This window comes from Bufo bufo, chromosome 6 (genome assembly GCF_905171765.1).
Source record: "Bufo bufo chromosome 6, aBufBuf1.1, whole genome shotgun sequence".
Lineage (NCBI taxonomy): Eukaryota > Metazoa > Chordata > Amphibia > Anura > Bufonidae > Bufo > Bufo bufo.
In genome coordinates, this window is record NC_053394.1 from 332086986 (window position 1) to 332107289 (window position 20304).

Below are 20304 nucleotides of genomic sequence, written 5' to 3' on the forward strand. Positions count from 1 at the left end.
GTCTCTACCAGGTGTGGAGTGTTGAATTCCCTCCCTAGTCCATTGTGTCTATGGCACATGGTGGCTGCTGTAAATGCTGTTAACAGCTCAGGCAAGATGGCCGCCCCCATAATCTCATGCAGAAGTAGATATCTACAGTCAGAAAATAAAAACAGATTAGAAAAAAAGAATGTCACAATCTTATTTTAATTGCAAAAGGAGTTATAGGTGACCCGTTCCCTTTGAAGAGCTGTAGACAACTACAATAACTGAAATTTCATGGCCAATTTCCTGAGAACTTCCTTCTCTTATTCTCCATTTTGCTCATTGCCAGATTCCCATCCTCTGATGATTCCGGTTACTTCATGCGGCTGTACACTGAACCCTTACTGGTGAACCTTCCTACTCCTGACTTCAGCATGCCCTATAATGTCATCTGTCTGACTTGTACTGTGGTGGCCGTGGGCTACGGCTCTTTCTACAACCTCCTCACCAGGACTTTTCAAGTGGAGGACAATAAGAAGGGTGGACTGGCCAAGAAGATAGCCAACATCATCCGCAGATTACGTGGTGTCGCACCTCTATGATGATGGGATGAAGCCTATCTTTCTTTTGGCCTATTTCTACTCAGGCCCAACCATCAGTTGCCGTGCCAATCAGTATCCCTGAATTCTTGGCTGTCAAGTTAAGAATTTTACAGGGTTAAAGGGGTTGAGCGAACCTGTTTTTTAAGTTCTATGTCCAAAGTTCGGGTTATCGAGGAATCCCGTTATGGATTCCAAATTCCGTTATGGTCCGTGGTAGCAGAATCCATATCTGGATTCTTCGATAACCCGAACTTTGGACGCAGAACTTAAAAAACAAGTTCGCTCGACACTATTGATGACCTATCGTCAGGACAGGTCGGCCTGACGATCACGGCGGGGGCCTGACCCTGCACCCCTGTCAGTCGGCTTTTTAAAGAGGTTGCAGCTCTCATGAATGGCACAAGCAGTAATTGCATTGCACCGCCGCTACAAAGGAGACTGCACACAGATAACCTTAGAAGAGAAAGCAGCGCTCACATGAGCACCACAGCTGTTCGGTGGGTGTCCCAGATTTTGGACTCCCGCCAATCTGATATTGATGACCTATCCTGAGGATAGGTCCTCAGTATTACATCCTTGTACAACCCCTTTAAAAAAAAAACATTGCTGCTTTCTTCCAAAAATGAGTGCCACGCCTATTGACAGATTGTCTAAAGTATTGCACCTCAGCCTCATTTACTTCAGTGGAACTGCAGTGTAATACCAGACACTACCCGTCAGCAGGTGTGGTGCTGTTTCTGGGAATAAGTCATGGAGTTCTAAACCCGGTCAACCATTTTAACGTTCCTGAAGGCGTTTTTTTTTTTTGTTTTTTTGGTATAAACCCTTTTTTACGTGCTATAAATGACTTGCTATGGATTTGTATGAATGTTGGGTAGAGGATCACTAAACATTGCTTTGTCCCACATGTTAATGGGACATTGTAAATACAGCAAAAAGTCCTTATACACACCGGAGTTCCATTACCCACACTTATGATTAAATCAGCGTGTTCAGTTACTTTTATTTAGGTCGAACCACGATAAATAACTGACTTAATATAGAAAATATTAAAAATCCATATTGCCTTATGACCGATCAGCAAGATTGTCATGCGTTTGACAAATGGGACGCACCCTCGAAACGTTGCGAGGCAGGTGCGATATGCTGGCCTGCTCCTGGGGAACATGGTTGATAACACAGACGATTCCTGGATGAAGACAGTTATTCCAGATCATATGGGCTCAGGTTTTTAATATTTTCTATATGAAGTCACGGATTACTTATCGAAGTTTGATCTGAATAAAAGTCAGCGAACAGTGATTGAGTTTGTCCTGAATATACACAGTGATTTATGCATACGTGCGAGATGCATGACGGTTGGGAAGAGGTATGGGATTTTATGGGTATTTATTTAATAGGCTGAGATCCATGAACTAATGCCACCATTGACTGGCAGGAGGACGAGGCTTTGGAGCTGGTAGTACATCACAAAGAAGTACCAAGGGCTCGGGCACATAACTAGCCATGCATGATCTGTGTGCTTCAGCTCCTGGATCTCCACGGATAATCTGTTCTGATAACAAGCTGTGAGTCAACCTTCGAAAAATGTACAGAAAGTAATACAGACCTAATACATCCAGATTTTTATATTTAAAGGGAATTTGTCAAAGTGATAGACCCATTTAACATAGGACTTGGACAAGATGGTGTGCCCACCTGCACTTTCTTAAGCCTCATGAAAACTGCTGTGGTCTGTATTGCGGATTTGCAATATGCAAGCATCGGCCATTTGTGCACTGCATCACAGATGTGGACCCATTCACTTGAATGGGTCCGCAATCTGGAAGGTCAGTAAGGACCGGAGGCACAAAACCCCACGGAAGTACTACTTTCTCTTTGGGGTGCGGACAGATCACGTACCCATTCAAGTTGAATGGGTCTGGATCCGTCGCGGCCTTACATGGGTACTTCACTGCACCATATGGTCCCACTCAGTTAACTAGCAGGTTACACGCTTTACATATGATGAATGCACTACGTTGAAGGGGATGGTCACCCTGATAAATTCCCTTTAACGGTATTGTCTGCTTTTTACTATTGATGACCTATTGGCGGGGGTTTGACTCCCAGCACCCCCACGATTAGCTGTTTGAAGAGAAGTCTGCGGTCATACAAGTGCTGCCTTCTCTGCTCTGTTGCTCTGCAGCAATCGCACTAGTGAGCAGGTGTAATTACAACTATGGCGTCCCCATTCACTTCTTTGGGACAGCTCTGTAGTATTCACTTGAACAGACAGAGCGTCCCATAGAAGTGAATAGGGACGCCATACGTGTAATTATACCTGCTCACTACTGCGATTGCTCCGACGAGCAGGTAAACAGAGCAGAGAAGGCAGCGCTTGTATGAGCGCTGCCTTCTCGTCAAACAGCTGATCAGCGGGGTGCAGGGTGTCTGCCTCCCGCCAATCTGAAATTGATGACCTATCCTGAGGATAGGTCATCAATAGTTAAAAGCAGACAACCCCTTTAAGGCCCATGTTACACTTCTGTTCTTGGGTTCAGAAAATATGATTTTGTAAATAAAGAGATTTAAAAAAATAACTTTCTCTGACTATTCTCCTAGTGCCAAACTACAGATCTAACACCCGGTGAGCCAGGGGAAGCGAAGTCTTCATAGCACAGGCCACGTGTTCGGTCATTTTTAGAAGCCTTGTGGTGTCCTCTTTAGGGTACGGCCTCACGAGGCAGAATTTCCAGTAAAATCCACAATGAGTCCTCAGCAAAATAATGTGCTACATCCAAATATGTCATGGGTTTGCTGCAGATTTCATTGCAAACGGCAGTTTTGTTGCAGACTTTTTTGCAACTGAGACTTTTCTATACAGCTTGGTGTTTTTTTTTTCTGCAGCTCCCATTCATATTAATGAGATCATCATAGACATTTCTGCAACAAATCTTCTGTGTGACCATACTCTTACAGTCAAATTCAAGAAGTCAGCATTTGTGACATATCGCTAGGATATGTTACAAATGTCAGATTGCTGCGGGTCCCACCCCAGAGACCAATGGCTTGCTCTCTCTTCACTACTGTGGGACTTCTGAAAATAGCTGACTCAGCCATTTTTGGAAGTCTCATAGCAGTGAATGGAGAGGACACCACGCAAGCGTAGCCACCTCTCCATTAACCAGCATGGTACTGCTTGGCTATTGGCGGAACTCCCATAGAGTCAGATGGAGGACAGTGGCGCATGCACAGCTGCTCCCCCTTCATCTTGGGAGCCCCATTCTGGAGATGGCTGTGGGTGCCAGAGGGGGGATCCATTCCTATCTGACATTTGTGGCATATCCTAGTGATGAGCCACAAATGTTTAGATGGGACAACCCCTTTAGGGAGCATTCACATGACCGTAAGTGTTTTGCGGTCCGCAAATTGCGGATCCGCAAAACACTGATACCGGCCGTGTGCGTTCTGCATTTTGCGGACAGCACATGGCCTGCGCTATATAGAGAATGCCTATTCTTGTCCACAACCGCGGACAAGAATAGGGCATGCTCTATCTTTTTTGCGGGGCCACGGAACGGAACAACGGATGCGGACAACACACTGTGTGCTGTCCGCATCTTTTGCGGCCCCATTGAAATGAATGGGTCTGCAAACTTGCAGATTGGTTGCGGATCCATTTATACAGTCGTGTGAATGCTCCCTTAAGCTCCTGTTAGAAGTGGAAGTAGTTAATTACAAGATTAGGAATTTGACCCATTTGGCATTTTGCCGTTTTTTACGTATTGTGTTCCAATTTTGTCCGACTTCCTTAGACCAGTTTCACACAAGCATACTCAGTCTGGGAAGCACTCTGTGTGATGGCTGTATTTCCCAGACTAAACACTGCTGCTCTCAAGTGAACTCACAGCATCATAAGAGACTGATATCTATATCCCTTATTTTTCTTACTGTCACTGTAATGCCTTTATTTTTCAGTTTTTGTATTCTCTGTAATGCTGTGAATTTCACCACGGTGAGAGTATTAAAGGATTATCTTATAATAATTTATGATGCTGTGAATTCCCATCTTACCGTAGGTGTAACTGAACCGTAGTCTCAGCATTATGTCAGTACAGTTCAGTAGACCCGCAGTGAGAGGGGAATTTACAGCATCATAAATCATTACTTGTGCTCGGATCGACTATCAGAGTGACAGTAACCTAAAACATAGCAGTAGAGTAGTGGCGGAACTGCTGTAAAGGGGCCAAAAATACAAGACTCAGTAGTAGAGAAAACAAGGAACTGTATTACCATAACATTATGACAGCAAATTCTGAAAAGCCAATGACATTTCTCGTTTAGGGTTGGGTATGTAACGAGTGTAACATAGCGATTTCCAACGACCCAGTTTCTTAATAATGTGAACAGGTACAATGTTCTTTGACGCGGCTGAATGAGTGGCCGGTTACGCTTAACGGATCGACATCTAATTTAGGCAATAAGACACGTATGTACTTTAGGAATGTTTGAATGCTTAGGGGGCCGGAGTTGTATGCTAAAAGAGGGGAGTTGGGTGGAGCGCATTTGATCAATTCCGAACATTCGTTAAAGACTGCCACTGGACACCACTTGTTACCCGTAGGGAAGTATTTCACCTTTACGGTTTCACCTGGTCGTGTGGTTTTTGTATGATCAAGTGTAAGGACATAGTGGGAACCTTGGCATTTTAGTTGTTGTTTTTGCACAAAGGTACTGCTAGTCATAGGGCACGTAAATTCTGGGTCGTAGGAACCCGTAGAAACATAAATACAGGGCTGTTTTGATCAAAGCGCTAGTCTTTAAAACGAAGGGGTTTGCACTCAACATTATTGAAATAGATTTAAACATTTCACCTGAGAATGGTTTCCTGGAAATCTTACTCACAGTTGATGTATTATGTATTCCTTTTAGGATTGCTCTAATAGGGTGTGCTAAGAATAAAGATGACCTGTCTGGATAGGAAATATGCCAATAGTGTTGTATTCCGGCTAAATATAACTTGATCATTCCGTGGGAAAGTTTAAGATCTGAGTGGCAAAATGCTATAAACGCTAGTAGGTATTTGATGTGATCCAAACCCTGTTGCGGACAAGACTGTTGAAACCTAGTAAAATGGGACCAAGCCGTCTCGTAAGTTCTTGCCGTGTTCTTGGATAATGACTTCTGAATAAGAACCCTGGCTGTATCCAGGTTCCCCCTCAATCCATGACTAACAGGTTGTGCGATGGTGTTGGAGTTGGTGTTGGGTCCGCTTCCGGTGAGATCTGAAAGAAAAACTGAAACTTGCACCTAGACAGTGTGTCTGCTGCTAAATTTACCTTCCCGGGAATGTGTACACATTCAAAATGGAATTGGTGTTCCAAAGCCAACCAGATGAACCGCCTCATGAACGACATGATCTCTCTAGACGCTGATCTACCCTTATTTAGCAGGGCGGCCAGACCTGCATTATCAGTTAAAATTAATACTGTGTGCTTGCTCCAGTACGCTCCCCATGCCTGTGCTGCAGCGACAATAGGGTAGATTTCGAATAATGAGGAAGATCGGGAAAACCCTGGAATGGTCGTGACCTCGGACGGCCAAGAGCTGGCTAGCCAGTGACTGCCGTAAATGGCCGCGAACCCTATTGCCGACGAAGCATCAGAATGGAGGATCGGAGACTCGCTAGATACTGCAGGAGTAAAAAACAAAATTCCGTTCCAATTGGAAAGGAACTGGTCCCACATGATCAGATCGGCCAAAGCTTGTTGATCTAAACTCACCTGGCTACCTTGGTCTGTAGTTAATGGAAGCAGGCTAAGAAGTCAAGAGATAAAAGCCCTGCCCTGCGGGATAATCCTCATGGCGAAATTGAGCATCCCCAATAAACTCTGAAGATCTGCTCTGGAAGAAATGCCTGCTTGGGCTAACTTATGAACCGTGTCTCTGACTCTGTAACTTGTCCTGAGGCAAACTAGTCTGTAATGTTTGTGTCTAGCTAGATGCCTAAGAAAGTCAACCTAGTGTGCGGGCCGTCGAGTTTGTGATCAGCTACTGGTACTCCGAGCTTCCTAAAGACTTCAGTTAATACCCTTAAATCCCTAGGAGGCCGAGATGGAGGTTCGATCAGCAGAAAGTCGTCTAGATAATGTATTACGTGATAGGCACTGAAGGTGTTTTCGAGTATCCAGTGCAGACTTTTGGAAAAATTGATCGAACAGCCATGGGCTTGATTTGGAACCGAATGTGAGACTATTGGCAAAATAGTACAGACCATCCCATTTAATGCCGTGCCACTGCCACAGTTGGTGAATGGGTAAAAGTTTAAAGGCATCAGTGATGTCTGCCTTCGACAGCCATGAATGCTTGCCCAAAGACAGTATCACTTGGATTGCCTCGTTTATGGATGAATATTTCATACCAAATTCCTCGGAGGGAATTAGAGCGTTGAGGCTTGGAATGTCTGAAGAATGTGGAGCTGACAGGTCATAAATAAGGCGTTTTTTATTTGAAAATTTACCAACGACCATACCTAATGGATTGCTTCTCCAGCATTTGAATGGGGGCTGACGCAATGGTCCTATCAGAAACCCTTTCTCCAATTCCAACTGAATGAGACTACTAACTGCCTCTGGGTTCCTAATGGCTGACAGTAAATTCCTGCATTCGTATGTAGTTTGTGGTAAAGATATCTGACCTGTATGGAAGCCTTCGGTAAGACCAAGAGGAGGAAATGCACCCATTGTTTGTCTGGATGGTCTGCCAAATAGGTAGCTAGCGCGTCCACATGTACTCTGCCTAGTCATGCCGTATTAAGGCCTTTCTGGGGGCATGCTGTCTTGGGGTGAGCCCTGAAACAATTAGCGCACAGATGCAATAACCAACATTGGCTATAAAAGCATCCTGCAGAATTAAAGTTATTGCAAATCTGTGACTTGCCTAGGTATTTGATAGGCCTGCCTAATTTGTCTACCCCTATCTTAGACTTGGGCAATACGCTGTCGGATGCATACTTTGCCTGGTAACTGCCTGCTGGAGGGTTGTTAGAGGAACACCATTCTGCGGTATGGGAGTGGGAACCACAGGTGGAACAAGCGGGGGGCTTTCAACCCCGCAAAATGGCGACAGAAAAGCTCAGTGTCGGTAACTGACCAGTCAACCGTGTGCTGGAACTGTGTGAGTAACGCTGCTGCCTTTGCGGAGAAAGATCTATGGTAATCATAGAATGCCGTTCCCCCGTATTTATGGCCTAGATCCACTACTTTATATAGGTATAAATCCAATTCTTCGTGACGATTGGGAGACACGGAACAAACTACGTCCCGGTACAGGCTAAATGCCAGAACAAACTCTGTGATGCTGAGTTTGCGGTTTAATATGACATCCCGTGACTTTAGAATAACTGATACCTCGCCACAGGCGATGGTTTTATTATCAGGTACCTCGTGTGTAGTGATGAGCAAAGAGGCTAGGTTCACATCCTTACTGTCTAGGATATCCTGCCTAATGTTGGCCGGTATGAAGTGTGATGGCGGTGGTCTCTGAACTGCGGCGCTGGAGGTGGTGGCGAAGCGATATTATTGATCGCGGCATGTAACTGCGTAATAGAAGTTTGTATAGTGTTCGTGGAAAATAATTCTTGGCTGGGCCCCGGTTCAGACTGTAATAGGCAAAATAGTTCAGCCTTCCTGGCGGATGCTGGGAATGGAATCCCTCTGCGTAACAGCTCCGTCGTGATCTTAGATACGGTCCAAGACCTTAATGATGGGGCGGCATCTCTATCCGACTGAAGGTCCCCGCTTGCTTGGGATGATGCTGATCCCAGTGGATCCTGATCTTGTGGCAGATCCATTTAAAATGACACGACCCGTGTGAATCACCATGTGACAACCTGTGTAACATTTGCGAATGAAAAGTACAGCCATAATAGCTAGCACTCTACCATGGGGAGGTGCCAATGCCTGCCTGTGGACTGACTGCTAAATGGCCATGTTAACTAAGACTGAAGGAATATACCCGTACTGCAGATGGCCGTGACTAGCTTGGTCATCGCCAGAAAGACGCGACCGTCCTTGCTAGAGACAGGAGTCGTGATGATCTATAGAACGTTCGTGACGGGACCTAAAGCAAGACTGCGGACGTGACAGGCTTGTCGCTTGTGCCTGAAGTCGTGACAGGACTTACGTCGTATCTGTAGACGTGACAGACTTATCGAGTGTGCCTGAAGTCGTGACAGGGCTTCAGCATGTCTGAAGACGTGACAGACCTATGCGTTCCTGAACTCGTGACAGGACTAATAAAGTCAGCACACACGCCGGACCTACTGGACGTGTCATCCGTAGTGGTGGTATGGTTGATACGCTTATATGGGCACTGATACAGTATGTGGTTACCCTATTTGTATATGGGCTGTTATGTAGTTGCTACAATTATATGGGCACTGATTTGAAACCGCTATATTTATGTGCCCACTGATGTGTTTGCTCCGTTTGTACGGTCAGAATCATGTGGTTACTATTTTCCAGTACATGGCCACTGATATGTGGCTGCTACATTTATAAGACCACTAAAATGTGGATGTTTCATTCCTAGGGGCAATATATATATGTCCACTATTATGTGGTTACTACATTTACCCATACAGCTAAGTGTGAAATCAGAGCCGGTGTCCGCCGTTTGCATGTAGTTTAAGGCAGCTGCACAGAGAGCCGTGTCCCTGAGGAAGAGCAGTGGTCCCTTTGTATGTCGTAGGGCACATGACAACCACTAGTGAGTTGGCTGAAATCACACATGCAGTTTTTGATGCAGAGTGTTAAACTTTATTTAAACCTGAAGTTTTCCTAGCGAAATAGACACCTGAAGTTCAGGTGCGTATCGCACTTTGGAATCCGTACACGCATACAGCACTGACATGTCAGGTGCGGATTCCACTGGGGCTATACTGAGCACTGTCATTTTGTATTATTTTCCCATGAAGTAAAAAAAATTAAAAACTGACAGGAAAGCCAAAAAGACAAAACAGATGCATTTTGTGGCATCCATTTTTCTGTAAAAAATCTTTTTTGAGTAGAAATTGATCAGTTGAATGGAAAAAGCCCTTAGATTGGTGCTGCAAAACTCAGTACCCACTCTGTCCACTTTAGTTCTAGGTAGACATTGGAAGTGAGCTCACTGCTATATCCTATCTGGAACACTACTTAGGCCTGTGTTACACCAACAGATGATCTGTCCAATCAGACCAATAGTCAGTGTGTGTAATAGGCCACCCGACCAATGATTGGTCAGATATCTGTCAGATAATCTTTTGGTGTAATACAGGTGTTAGGGCTCTTTCATACAAACGGATGCCGTGCGGGTAATCCACTGCATGAAAGAGAGCCAAGCCCCGCACTGGACAGCAGAGACACGGAGCATTAACATGATTGATAATGCTCTGTGCCTCTCTGTGATCTTTTTACTACAAAATCACGGTGACAACTTTATCTCACTGACTTTGTGTTAAAAAGATCAGAGAGGCACGGAGCATTATCAATCAGGTTACTGCTCCGTGTCCCTGCTGTCCGGGACGGGGCTTGGCTCTCTTTCATGCAGTGGATTACCCGCACGGCATTCACTTGTGTGAAAGAGCCCTTAGGCCTGCTAGGCACTGTCCATAAGGAGGAATAGTATCCCATTGAATCCAGTTCAAGCAGCAAACACTAGGTGGCAGTCACAGACCTGGACAGAAGCAAGCTCTAGCTCGCAGTAACTGAACATACGGTATACACACCCTCTGTTTTCTGCAGTATAATACAGAATTTGTGTAGTTTTTACTGTAAATTGTGTTTCCAGCTCTGATTCAGCATGGTGCACACACTAGCCTCTGTCCGCGTAGTGGTAGGGACTTTATGACACGATTGCAGCTCTTCTGAGTACATAGGCATTAAAACAAAGCAATAACATTTGTCTGTTCCTCATTCACAAGGTTTTTTTGGTGCCGCTGCCCTTTTCCAAATTACACCAATTGAAATTCAACCTCCAACATCATCAGAAAACAGTGAATTCGACCAACCATGGTCTAAAGTATATTGGGGACTTAAAGCGACCCTCCAGATCACAAAAAAAAAAAATCACATTAAGCAGGAAACGAGTAGAACACTTACCTGGTGACCTCCTTTTCATCCTCTCAGCTGCAGATCTTTCAATTCCCGGCCTCCTCTCCTGTCATCCGAGATGGCCGCACTGCTCTTTAGACTACCCAGTGCACGTTGGGGGAGATTTATCAAAATGGGTGTAAAGGAAAACTGGCCCACAGCAACCAATCAGGTTCCACCTTTCAGTTTTCCTTTACACCTGTTTTGATAAATCAACCCCCTTTGTGCATTCGGTAGACACTTCGTGCTGCTGTCAGACTGACCAGCACTGCTCACATGCGCAGGACTGGACAAGTAGGAAGTGTCTTCCCAAGATGAATATGATTTCTTAGTGGCAAGATAGGGGCTGATCATCTTCTACTGAACAATGTAATATCTCCCTGGATGTCATATTCTTTATGACCTTTCCACACTTGACACATGCTTTCTCACTGTCCCACCGCTCATGTTCTAGCATTGACATGTGCATTAGTGAGGGACGAACATCGGCCGGGACTTTAATGGCAGGCGAACCTGAAAACCTTTCAGGTCATATTTACAGCCAACAAACACTTACTAGAAGTACACAAATAGTCCTACAGCATGGACAGTGATATACCAGAGGGGGATCATTGGCAAAAATTCCCACAAAAAAATGTATTTTAATCAGGGGCCATTTTTATGCATCTTCAAGGGAAACTCTAAAAAATGTGCCCTGCTGGAGCCTAGAAAAAATGTATTTCCTATCGGTTTGATGTACACAAATGTGAAGCACTCCACATTTTTGTATCCTGCAGAGTCCATAAAAAAAATGCATACGTTAACGTAAGTTTTTTTTTCTACTATGGAACTGTATGGTGAACGGACGCCACTGCACGGCATCAGTCTCGGGCATCTGTTAACGCATACATTTTTGGTATGCATTAAATGGATGGCAAAAATAGGATGTGAACCCAGCCCTAGTGTCAGAATAAGCACGAGTACACAGCGTACCATAATGAGAGGCAGAGGAGTGAGACAGGGGTGTGATTTTGTGGCTAGAGATAAAAAATTTAACAGTACAGGCCCCAAAAATTAGGCAATAGGCATTCACCTGACAGCAAAGAACTTTTGATTCTGCGGCTGGAGGTACATTAGGCGGTCACAGGATAAATATGTAACTGTCGGCCAGTACAAATAATTAGGCAATAGGCATTCACCTGACCGCAAAGAACTTTGTATTCTGTGGCTTGAGGTACATTAGGCGGTCACAGGATAAATCTGTAACTGTCGGCCAGTACAGGCCCCCAAAATTAGGCATTCACCTGACATAAAAGGCCTTTTATGCCGCTGTATATACATAGGACCATTGTTTGTTCTGGGTGGCGGCGGATATGTGTGGGCTGGCATGAGGAAATTCAGTTACACGTGGTCATCACAGGTGTTGAATTCCTCTGAGATCCATGCCTCATTTATTTAAAAAAATGTGAGGTAGTCCACACTGTCGTGAGCTAGGCGAGTGCGCTTATCGGTCATCGGTTCCATGGCAAATTGTGCCAGCTCTGGCCACAGGTCAAGCCTACACACAGTAGTCAAGGGGTTTCTCGCTTCTGAGAGCATCCACATCGGCCGTTAACCCGATATAGTCGGACACCTGACTGTCTAGGCGCTCCCTGAGGCTGGATCCGGGCAGCTGTTGATGGGTTGGCTGCAAGAATGATCTCATATGCGAAGTGACCAACACATCTTCAAACCGCCCTCTTTTCAGGTGCGGTAGGATTGGTACCCGCACCTGTTTTGCTGTGGGTGGAAATTCCTCTGCCAGTGCCTGCAACTGCAGAATTCAGCATCTCTCGCAGCAAGGCCTGGAAATGCTGCATTCTGACAGCCCTCTGTGATGCTGGTAACATGTCCGCCATTTTGTGTTTGTACGTTGCCACCCAGTACAGGTCCTTGACCTTTTATGCTTTTTATACGGGGGTCCCTCTTCAAACACTAGAGCATGAAGGCCCCATTTGCACTAAATTGGAAGTGGTGGAGTGCCCTGGCTCCTGCTCATCGCTCAGGAGAATGTCGTTCTCGGTCTTCTCCCCCCAGCCACGGACAACACCAGGGATCCCCGAAAAGTTTAAAGCCTGCTCTTCTTGCTCCTCCTCCTCCTCCCCCCAGCCACCATCCTCCTCAGACTATTCTTCAGACTCCTGCTGACTAGTCTCAGATGGAGTAGCCCCCCCCCCCCCCCGGGAATTCATTCAGCATTGCGACTTCCTCATATTCCAGCTCCTGCTCATCAATGACTTGATCAATGACACAACGCAATGCATGCTCTAGAAAGAAGGTGTAAGGTACGAAGTCACTGATGGTGCCCTGGCTGCGACTGACCCGTTTGGTGATCTCATCAAATGGCCGCAGAAGTCTGCATGCGTCACGCATGAGCAGCCACTGACGCAGTGGAAAAAAAACAAGCTCCCCAGAACCTGTCCTGCCGCAGAGTTCGTACAGGTAGTCGTTAACTGCACGTTTCTGCTGGAGTAGCCTATCAAGAATGTACAAAGTGGAGTTCCAGCGTGTTGGGCAGTCACAAATCAGACGTCTGACGGGCAAGTGGTGTTGCTGCTGAACGTCAGCAAGGCTAGCCATGGCCATGTAAGATCTTCTAAAATAGGCAGAGATTTTCCTGGCCTGCCGCAAGACATCCTGGAGCCTGGGGTATTTGGCAACGAATCGCTGCACGACTAAGTTCAGGACGTGTGACATGCACGGCACGTGTGTCATTTTGACCTGTTTCAGTGCGCTCAGCAGATTGACACCGTTGTCGCACACCACTTTACCAACTGTCACAGAGCTGAAAGGAGTGCAGGAACGGTGTGGCTTTTGGCTTCCAGGCACAACAGCCACAGCCCAGCATGGCAACGTCCAACCTGGCACGTCGAATAGGTTCTGGGGAGCTTGGGGGGTGCAGCGGAAGAGGCTGTAGCAGTGGCAAAGGAGTAGTCAGCCGAAGAAGAGACAGAGTGGAGTAGGAGAAGAAGAGGCAGGCCTGCATACAATCTGTGGCGGTAACACTAAATCCACACGGGTGCCACAGGGTTACTTGCTTGACGGCCGTCAGAAGGTTCACCCAGTGGGCAGTAAAAGTTATGTACCTTCCCTGCCTGTGTTTGCTAGACCACATGTCTGTGGTCAGATGTATCTTGGCACCGACACTGTGTGCCAGAGATATATTAACTTGCCGCTGAACGTGGCCATATAGTTCTCCATTGCGGTGTGCCTTTGGCCACAAATTTTCGAAAGGCCTCCGAGTCCACCAATTTATATGGCAGTAGTTGGCAGTTCCGACAAGCCAGCGGATTATCCAGCGTCATAATTTTTTTTACGCTTGAACATTTGGGCCACGGAAGCCTGCCTTGTGCCAGATGAACGCGACAACGGCACGGTGGAAGGTGGAGTGGAGGAGAAATGGGAGGAGAAGGAGAAGAGGCAGGACGTGGAGCGCCGGGAGTGTGGCTTTGTGGGTTCTGACGGCATTATTCCCACTGGGCTCAGTGATGGGAGGCCAGGTGCCTTCTTAAGGCGGTCGTCCCTAGGTGAGTGTTGGGCTTACCGCGACTTATGCGTTGACAGCTGGCAACACTATTATCAGCAGCTGACACGTTAAAAAAAGCCCACACTGCGGAGCCATGTGCCGGCGTCCAGGGGAGAGCAAGATGTGACCGTCCATGGTGGATGACTCGCTCCAGATATACTTGCAGTCTGCTTTTTGCCTCATGTGCACTGCGAGTTCTGCCTGCCTCTCCTCCTTCTCCTCCCTATCTGCTGCTCCATCTCTCCCTCTGAACTCCCCTCTTCCTCTCTTGTGGGCACCCACGTGACGTCCATCGACACGTCATCATCGTCACCTTCGCCACCACTGACATTAGAGATCTCGGAGTAGGCAGCAACAGCGGGGACCACCCTCCTTGGGCTGATCTGGGTACTGTCGTCAGACTGCTGGGTGGTGGCCGTTGCTACCTCCTCTTCCTCATTCGATGCCAAGAATAGCTGTGCATCGGTAAGGTCTGCTAATGGATGGGAAAATAATTCCTCTGACTCAAGTGGAGGGGCTATGGTGGTGGTGGTGTCTTTGGGGGTGCACACAGCAGAGAGTGAGGAGGGTGCAGAAGCGAAAGGCTGAGTGAGCCACTCAACCAACTTTGGTGCGCCCTTTGAATTTATCGCACACGCCATCTCCAACTTCCCACTTAGGCTCTGGCCTGGTGCACCTGTCCGACCCCTACCACCCCTGTGGAAAGATCTGCCTCTTCCTCTGCCTGTCATTTTCAAAATGACCCTCTGCCTACGTTCGTAGAGAAGAGCAGTATTTGTGGAAGAAGGTATATTGCAGCCTTCAATCAGTATTTGGTGGAAAAAGGTATATAGCAATAGCACCCCTAAATCAGTATTTTGTAGAAGAAGGTATATAGCATCCCTCAATCAGTATTTGGTGGAAACGGGTATAGAACACCCCTCAATCAGTATTTGGCAGAAACAGGTACATGGCACCACTTAATCAGTATTTTCTGGAAGCAGGTGTATCGCATCCCTCAATCAGTATTTTGTGGAAGAAGGTATATAGCACCCCTCAATCAGTATTTTGTGGAAGAAAGGTATATGGCACCCTTCAATCAGTATTTGGCGGAAACAGGTATATAGCACCCCTTAATCAGTATTTTGTGGAAGCAGGTGTATCACAGCCCTCAATCAGTATTTGGTGGAAGAAGGTGTATATGTCGGGGATATAAAGCAAAGGGTTTTATATAAAAGAAAGGATCAACGAAAAAAAAATTCAAATGGTTATTGATCCTGAGATAGACATATAAACACCTCAAAAAGAGTTCTATTGGTTATTTAATTACGGTATATTGTGCAGTAAAACAAGGTAAAAACTCCTATGCAAAAATATAAATGATTTATTATACAAGAATTTAAAATACAATAAAAAATGTATGTAAAGTTCAATGATACACAATGACATGCAGTACCCAAAGTTCACCTCTAGATGGGGCCAACAAAACACAAATTTATCAGCGCTCTCTACTATTTAACCAACACAAGAATTTATGCAATACTGCTTACAATTATGAGAGATATACCATCAATTGATTATGCACAGAAATTCAATCAAGAAAATGACAGATACGAGCCCTTGCTCTGACAAAACTATGACCAATCTCGGATTGTATTGGTAGTATTGCAATAAAGCTTATATATTATCGGCTTGATATCAAACTAGGGAATAAAGATTCCCAACAGAGAAGTTCTCTTGATATCAATATTAGATCTCTTATTCAGTGATATGCATCTTCACTGAATACTGCCAATATTGATGTAGCACTAACACTATATCCACACAAAATGGGGATTTTGGCTAGATATCAAGCAAATTAATTTATCAATACTACACACGCATTAACATCATACATTACCCGAGTCTAGGGAAAGTCAGCTCTCAAGAGTTTTTCTGATAAACAAGATCCTTCTTCCAGCTCCGTTTCTTTTTCCTCCCTCCTTTCTTTTTGGTATGTGGTTTCTTAAAATCAGAACCAAAAATCAAATGAACACACCTTTCTAGTTTGGAACTTTCCAATCATTGTCGGATAGGCGTGTACATTGATAAGGAATGTGACATCATAACACTACCCAGAATGCACTTTTGCTACTGGTGTAGTGTTACCTACTCATACCTAGGTGGCACTGTTGTATAAGCTATAAGCATCATACCATTAAGGGTTAACTCATACATGCCTGACATCTTCAACACTACACACACCTGACACCAGATTATAAAAGAGGGAGAGAATTTGCAGTATTTGGGAATACAGATATTATCTAACCCTCAAGACTACATAAAATTAAATCTAATTCCCACAATAGCGAAAATTAGAAATAAGATGCGTATTTGGAAAAAACTACCCCTGTCTATGTCTGGTAGAATTTCGCTGATTCGGATGTGTCTACTTCCAATGATAAACCATATTTTATGGAACTCCCCAATCGAAATCCCTAAGAAATATAATAAGATAATACAGAGTCTCCTGAGTGATTTAATTTGGAGGGGTAGAAGGCCAAGAATGAGATTGCAACTGTTACAACTGCCGACTGGAGAGGGTGGTCTGGCAATCTCTGACCTACAAGCATATGCTGTGGCAGGGCATATGCTTGGACTGGAGTAAATCACAACTTTATAATTCTGTTTTGATCTGCATATATAAAAATGCTACTTCCACTGGAATATCCCAGATATTAGAAGCTGGTATACACCTGCATCCCCAGTTTAATAAATCCCCTACTATGAAATTAATGTATAAAACATGGCAAGCTATTAGACAACTATGGGAAAAGACAGACTATCACGATGATACGCTGCTTTGGGGAAATTATCACTTAAAAGAACTATTGGGTATTGATGAGAGGTTCTGGCAGACAAATGGAATCAGTACTCTTGGCCAGATATGGGGAAATGGAGAAATAATGGGTTTTGAAGATCTTAAACGTAAAAAAAAGACTCGTAGATAAAGATTGTTTCCATTATTTTTAACTCTCTTAACCACCTCAGCCCCCAGTGCTTAAACACCCTGAAAGACCAGGCCACTTTTTACACTTCTGACCTACACTACTTTCACCCTTTATTGCTCGGTCATGCAACTTACCCCCCAAATGAATTTTACCTCCTTTTCTTCTCACTAATAGAGCTTTCATTTGGTGGTATTTCATTGCTGCTGACATTTTTACTTTTTTTGTTATTAATCGAAATTTAACGATTTTTTTGCAAAAAAATTACATTTTTCACTTTCAGTTGTAAAATTTTGCAAAAAAAACGACATCCATATATAAATTTTGCTCTAAATTTATTGTTCTACATGTCTTTGATAAAAAAAAAATGTTTGGGTAAAAAAAAAAATGGTTTGGGTAAAAGTTATAGCGTTTACAAACTATGGTACAAAAATGTGAATTTCCGCTTTTTGAAGCAGCTCTGACTTTCTGAGCACCTGTCATGTTTCCTGAGGTTCTACAACGGCCAGACAGTACAAACACCCCACAAATGACCCCATTTCGGAAAGTACACACCCTAAGGTATTCGCTGATGGGCATAGTGAGTTCATAGAACTTTTTATTTTTTGTCACAAGTTAGCGGAAAATGATGATTTTTTTCTTTTTTTTTTTTTTTTCTTACAAAGTCTCATATTCCACTAACTTGTGACAAAAAATAAAAACTTCCATGAACTCACTATGCCCATCACGAAATACCTTGGGGTCTCTTCTTTCCAAAATGGGGTCACTTGTGGGGTAGTTATACTGCCCTGGCATTCTAGGGGCCCAAATGTGTGGTAAGGAGTTTGAAATCAAATTCTGTAAAAAATGACCTGTGAAATCCGAAAGGTGCTCTTTGGAATATGGGCCCCTTTGCCCACCTAGGCTGCAAAAAAGTGTCACACATCTGGTATCTCTGTACTCAGGAGAAGGTGGGGAATGTGTTTTGGGGTGTCATTTTACATATACCCATGCTGGGTGAGAGAAATATCTTGGCAAAAGACAACTTTTCCCATTTTTTTTATACAAAGTTGGCATTTGACCAAGATATTTATCTCACCCAGCATGGGTATATGTAAAAAGACACCCCAAAACACATTCCTCAACTTCTCCTGAATACAGAGATACCAGATGTGTGACACTTTTTTGCAGCCTAGGTGGGCAAAGGGGCCCATATTCCAAACAGCACCTTTCGGATTTCACAGGTCATTTTTTACAGAATTTGATTTCAAACTCCTTACCACACATTTGGGCCCCTAGAATGCCAGGGCAGTATAACTACCCCACAAGTGACCCCATTTTGGAAAGAAGACACCCCAAGGTATTCCGTGAGGGGCATGGCGAGTTCCTAGAATTTTTTATTTTTTGTCGCAAGTTAGTGGAAAATGCTGATTTTTTATTTTTTTTTTTCATACAAAGTCTCATATTCCACTAACTTATGACAAAAAATAAAAACTTCCATGAACTCACTATGCCCATCAGCGAATACCTTGGGGTCTCTTCTTTCCAAAATGGGGTCACTTGTGGGGTAGTTATACTGCCCTGGCATTCTAGGGGCCCAAATGTGTGGTAAGGAGTTTGAAATCAAATTCTGTAAAAAATGACGAGTGAAATCCGAAAGGTGCTCTTTGGAATGTGGGCCCCTTTGCCCACCTAGGCTGCAAAAAAGTGTCACACATCTGGTATCTCCGTATTCAGTAGAAGTTGGGGAATGTGTTTTGGGGTGTCATTTTACATATACCCATGCTGGGTGAGATAAATATCTTGGTCAAATGCCAACTTTGTATAAAAAAATGGGAAAAGTTGTCTTTTGCCAAGATATTTCTCTCACCCAGCATGGGTATATGTAAAATGACACCCCAAAACACATTCCCCACCTTCTCCTGAGTACGGAGATACCAGATGTGTGACACTTTTTTGCAGCCTAGGTGGGCAAAGGGGCCCATATTCCAAAGAGCACCTTTCGGATTTCACTCGTCATTTTTTACAGAATTTGATTTCAAACTCCTTACCACACATTTGGGCCCCTAGAATGCCAGGGCAGTATAACTACCCCACAAGTGACCCCATTTTGGAAAGAAGAGACCCCAAGGTATTCGCTGATGGGCATAGTGAGTTCATGGAAGTTTTTATTTTTTGTCACAAGTTAGTGGAATATGAGACTTTGTATGAAAAAAAAAATAAAAAATAAAAATCATAATTTTCCACTAACTTGTGACAAAAAATAAAAAATTCTAGGAACTCGCCATGCCCCTCACGGAATACCTTGGGGTGTCTTCTTTCCAAAATGGGGTCACTTGTGGGGTAGTTATACTGCCCTGGCATTTTCCAGGGGCCCTAATGTGTGGTAAGTAGGTAAATGACCAGTGAAATCCGAAAGGTGCTCTTTGGAATGTGGGCCCCTTTGCCCACCTAGGCTGCAAAAAAGTGTCACACATGTGGTATCGCCGTATTCAGGAGAAGTTGGGGAATGTGTTTTGGGGTGTCTTTTTACATATACCCATGCTGGGTGAGAGAAATATCTTGGCAAAAGACAACTTTTTCCATTTTTTTATACAAAGTTGGCATTTGACCAAGATATTTATCTCACCCAGCATGGGTATATGTAAAATGACACCCCAAAACACATTGCCCAACTTCTCCTGAGTACGGCGATACCAGATGTGTGACACTTTTTTGCAGCCTAGATGCGCAAAGGGGCCCAAATTCCTTTTAGGAGGGCATTTTTAGACATTTGGATACCAGACTTCTTCTCACGCTTTGGGGCCCCTAGAATGCCAGGGCAGTATAAATACCCCACATGTGACCCCATTTTGGAAAGAAGACACCCCAAGGTATTCAATGAGGGGCATGGCGAGTTCATAGAAAAAAAATTTTTTTGGCACAAGTTAGCGGAAATTGATATTTTTTATTTTTTTCTCACAAAGTCTCCCGTTCCGCTAACTTGGGACAAAAATTTCAATCTTTCATGGACTCAATATGCCCCTCACGGAATACCTGGGGGTGTCTTCTTTCCGAAATGGGGTCACATGTGGGGTATTTATACTGCCCTGGCATTCTAGGGGCCCTAAAGCGTGAGAAGAAGTCTGGAATAT

At 44.4% G+C, this 20304-nt stretch overlaps 1 protein-coding gene and 2 long non-coding RNA genes across 3 annotated transcripts in view; 2 read left to right on the forward strand and 1 right to left on the reverse strand.

Moving 5' to 3' along the window:
* The window catches only part of PIGT (phosphatidylinositol glycan anchor biosynthesis class T), a 14083-nt gene extending 13369 nt beyond the window's left edge, over positions 1-714 (forward strand). The window contains exon 12 of the mRNA XM_040436392.1: positions 314-714. Within this exon, the coding sequence (XP_040292326.1) occupies positions 314-566 (253 nt within the window). The 3' untranslated portion in view covers positions 567-714. The remainder of the gene's footprint in view (positions 1-313) is intronic.
* Positions 1-8757, reverse strand: part of LOC121004227 — a 17746-nt gene extending 8989 nt beyond the window's left edge. Inside the window, exon 1 of the long non-coding RNA XR_005779676.1 lies at positions 8748-8757. This is a non-coding gene — a long non-coding RNA (uncharacterized LOC121004227). The remainder of the gene's footprint in view (positions 1-8747) is intronic.
* Positions 1359-17712, forward strand: LOC121004226. Its single transcript, XR_005779675.1, has 3 exons — positions 1359-1522; positions 5867-5869; positions 17701-17712. It is a non-coding gene; the product is annotated as an uncharacterized LOC121004226 (long non-coding RNA).
* The last annotated feature ends 2592 nt before the right edge of the window (positions 17713-20304 follow it).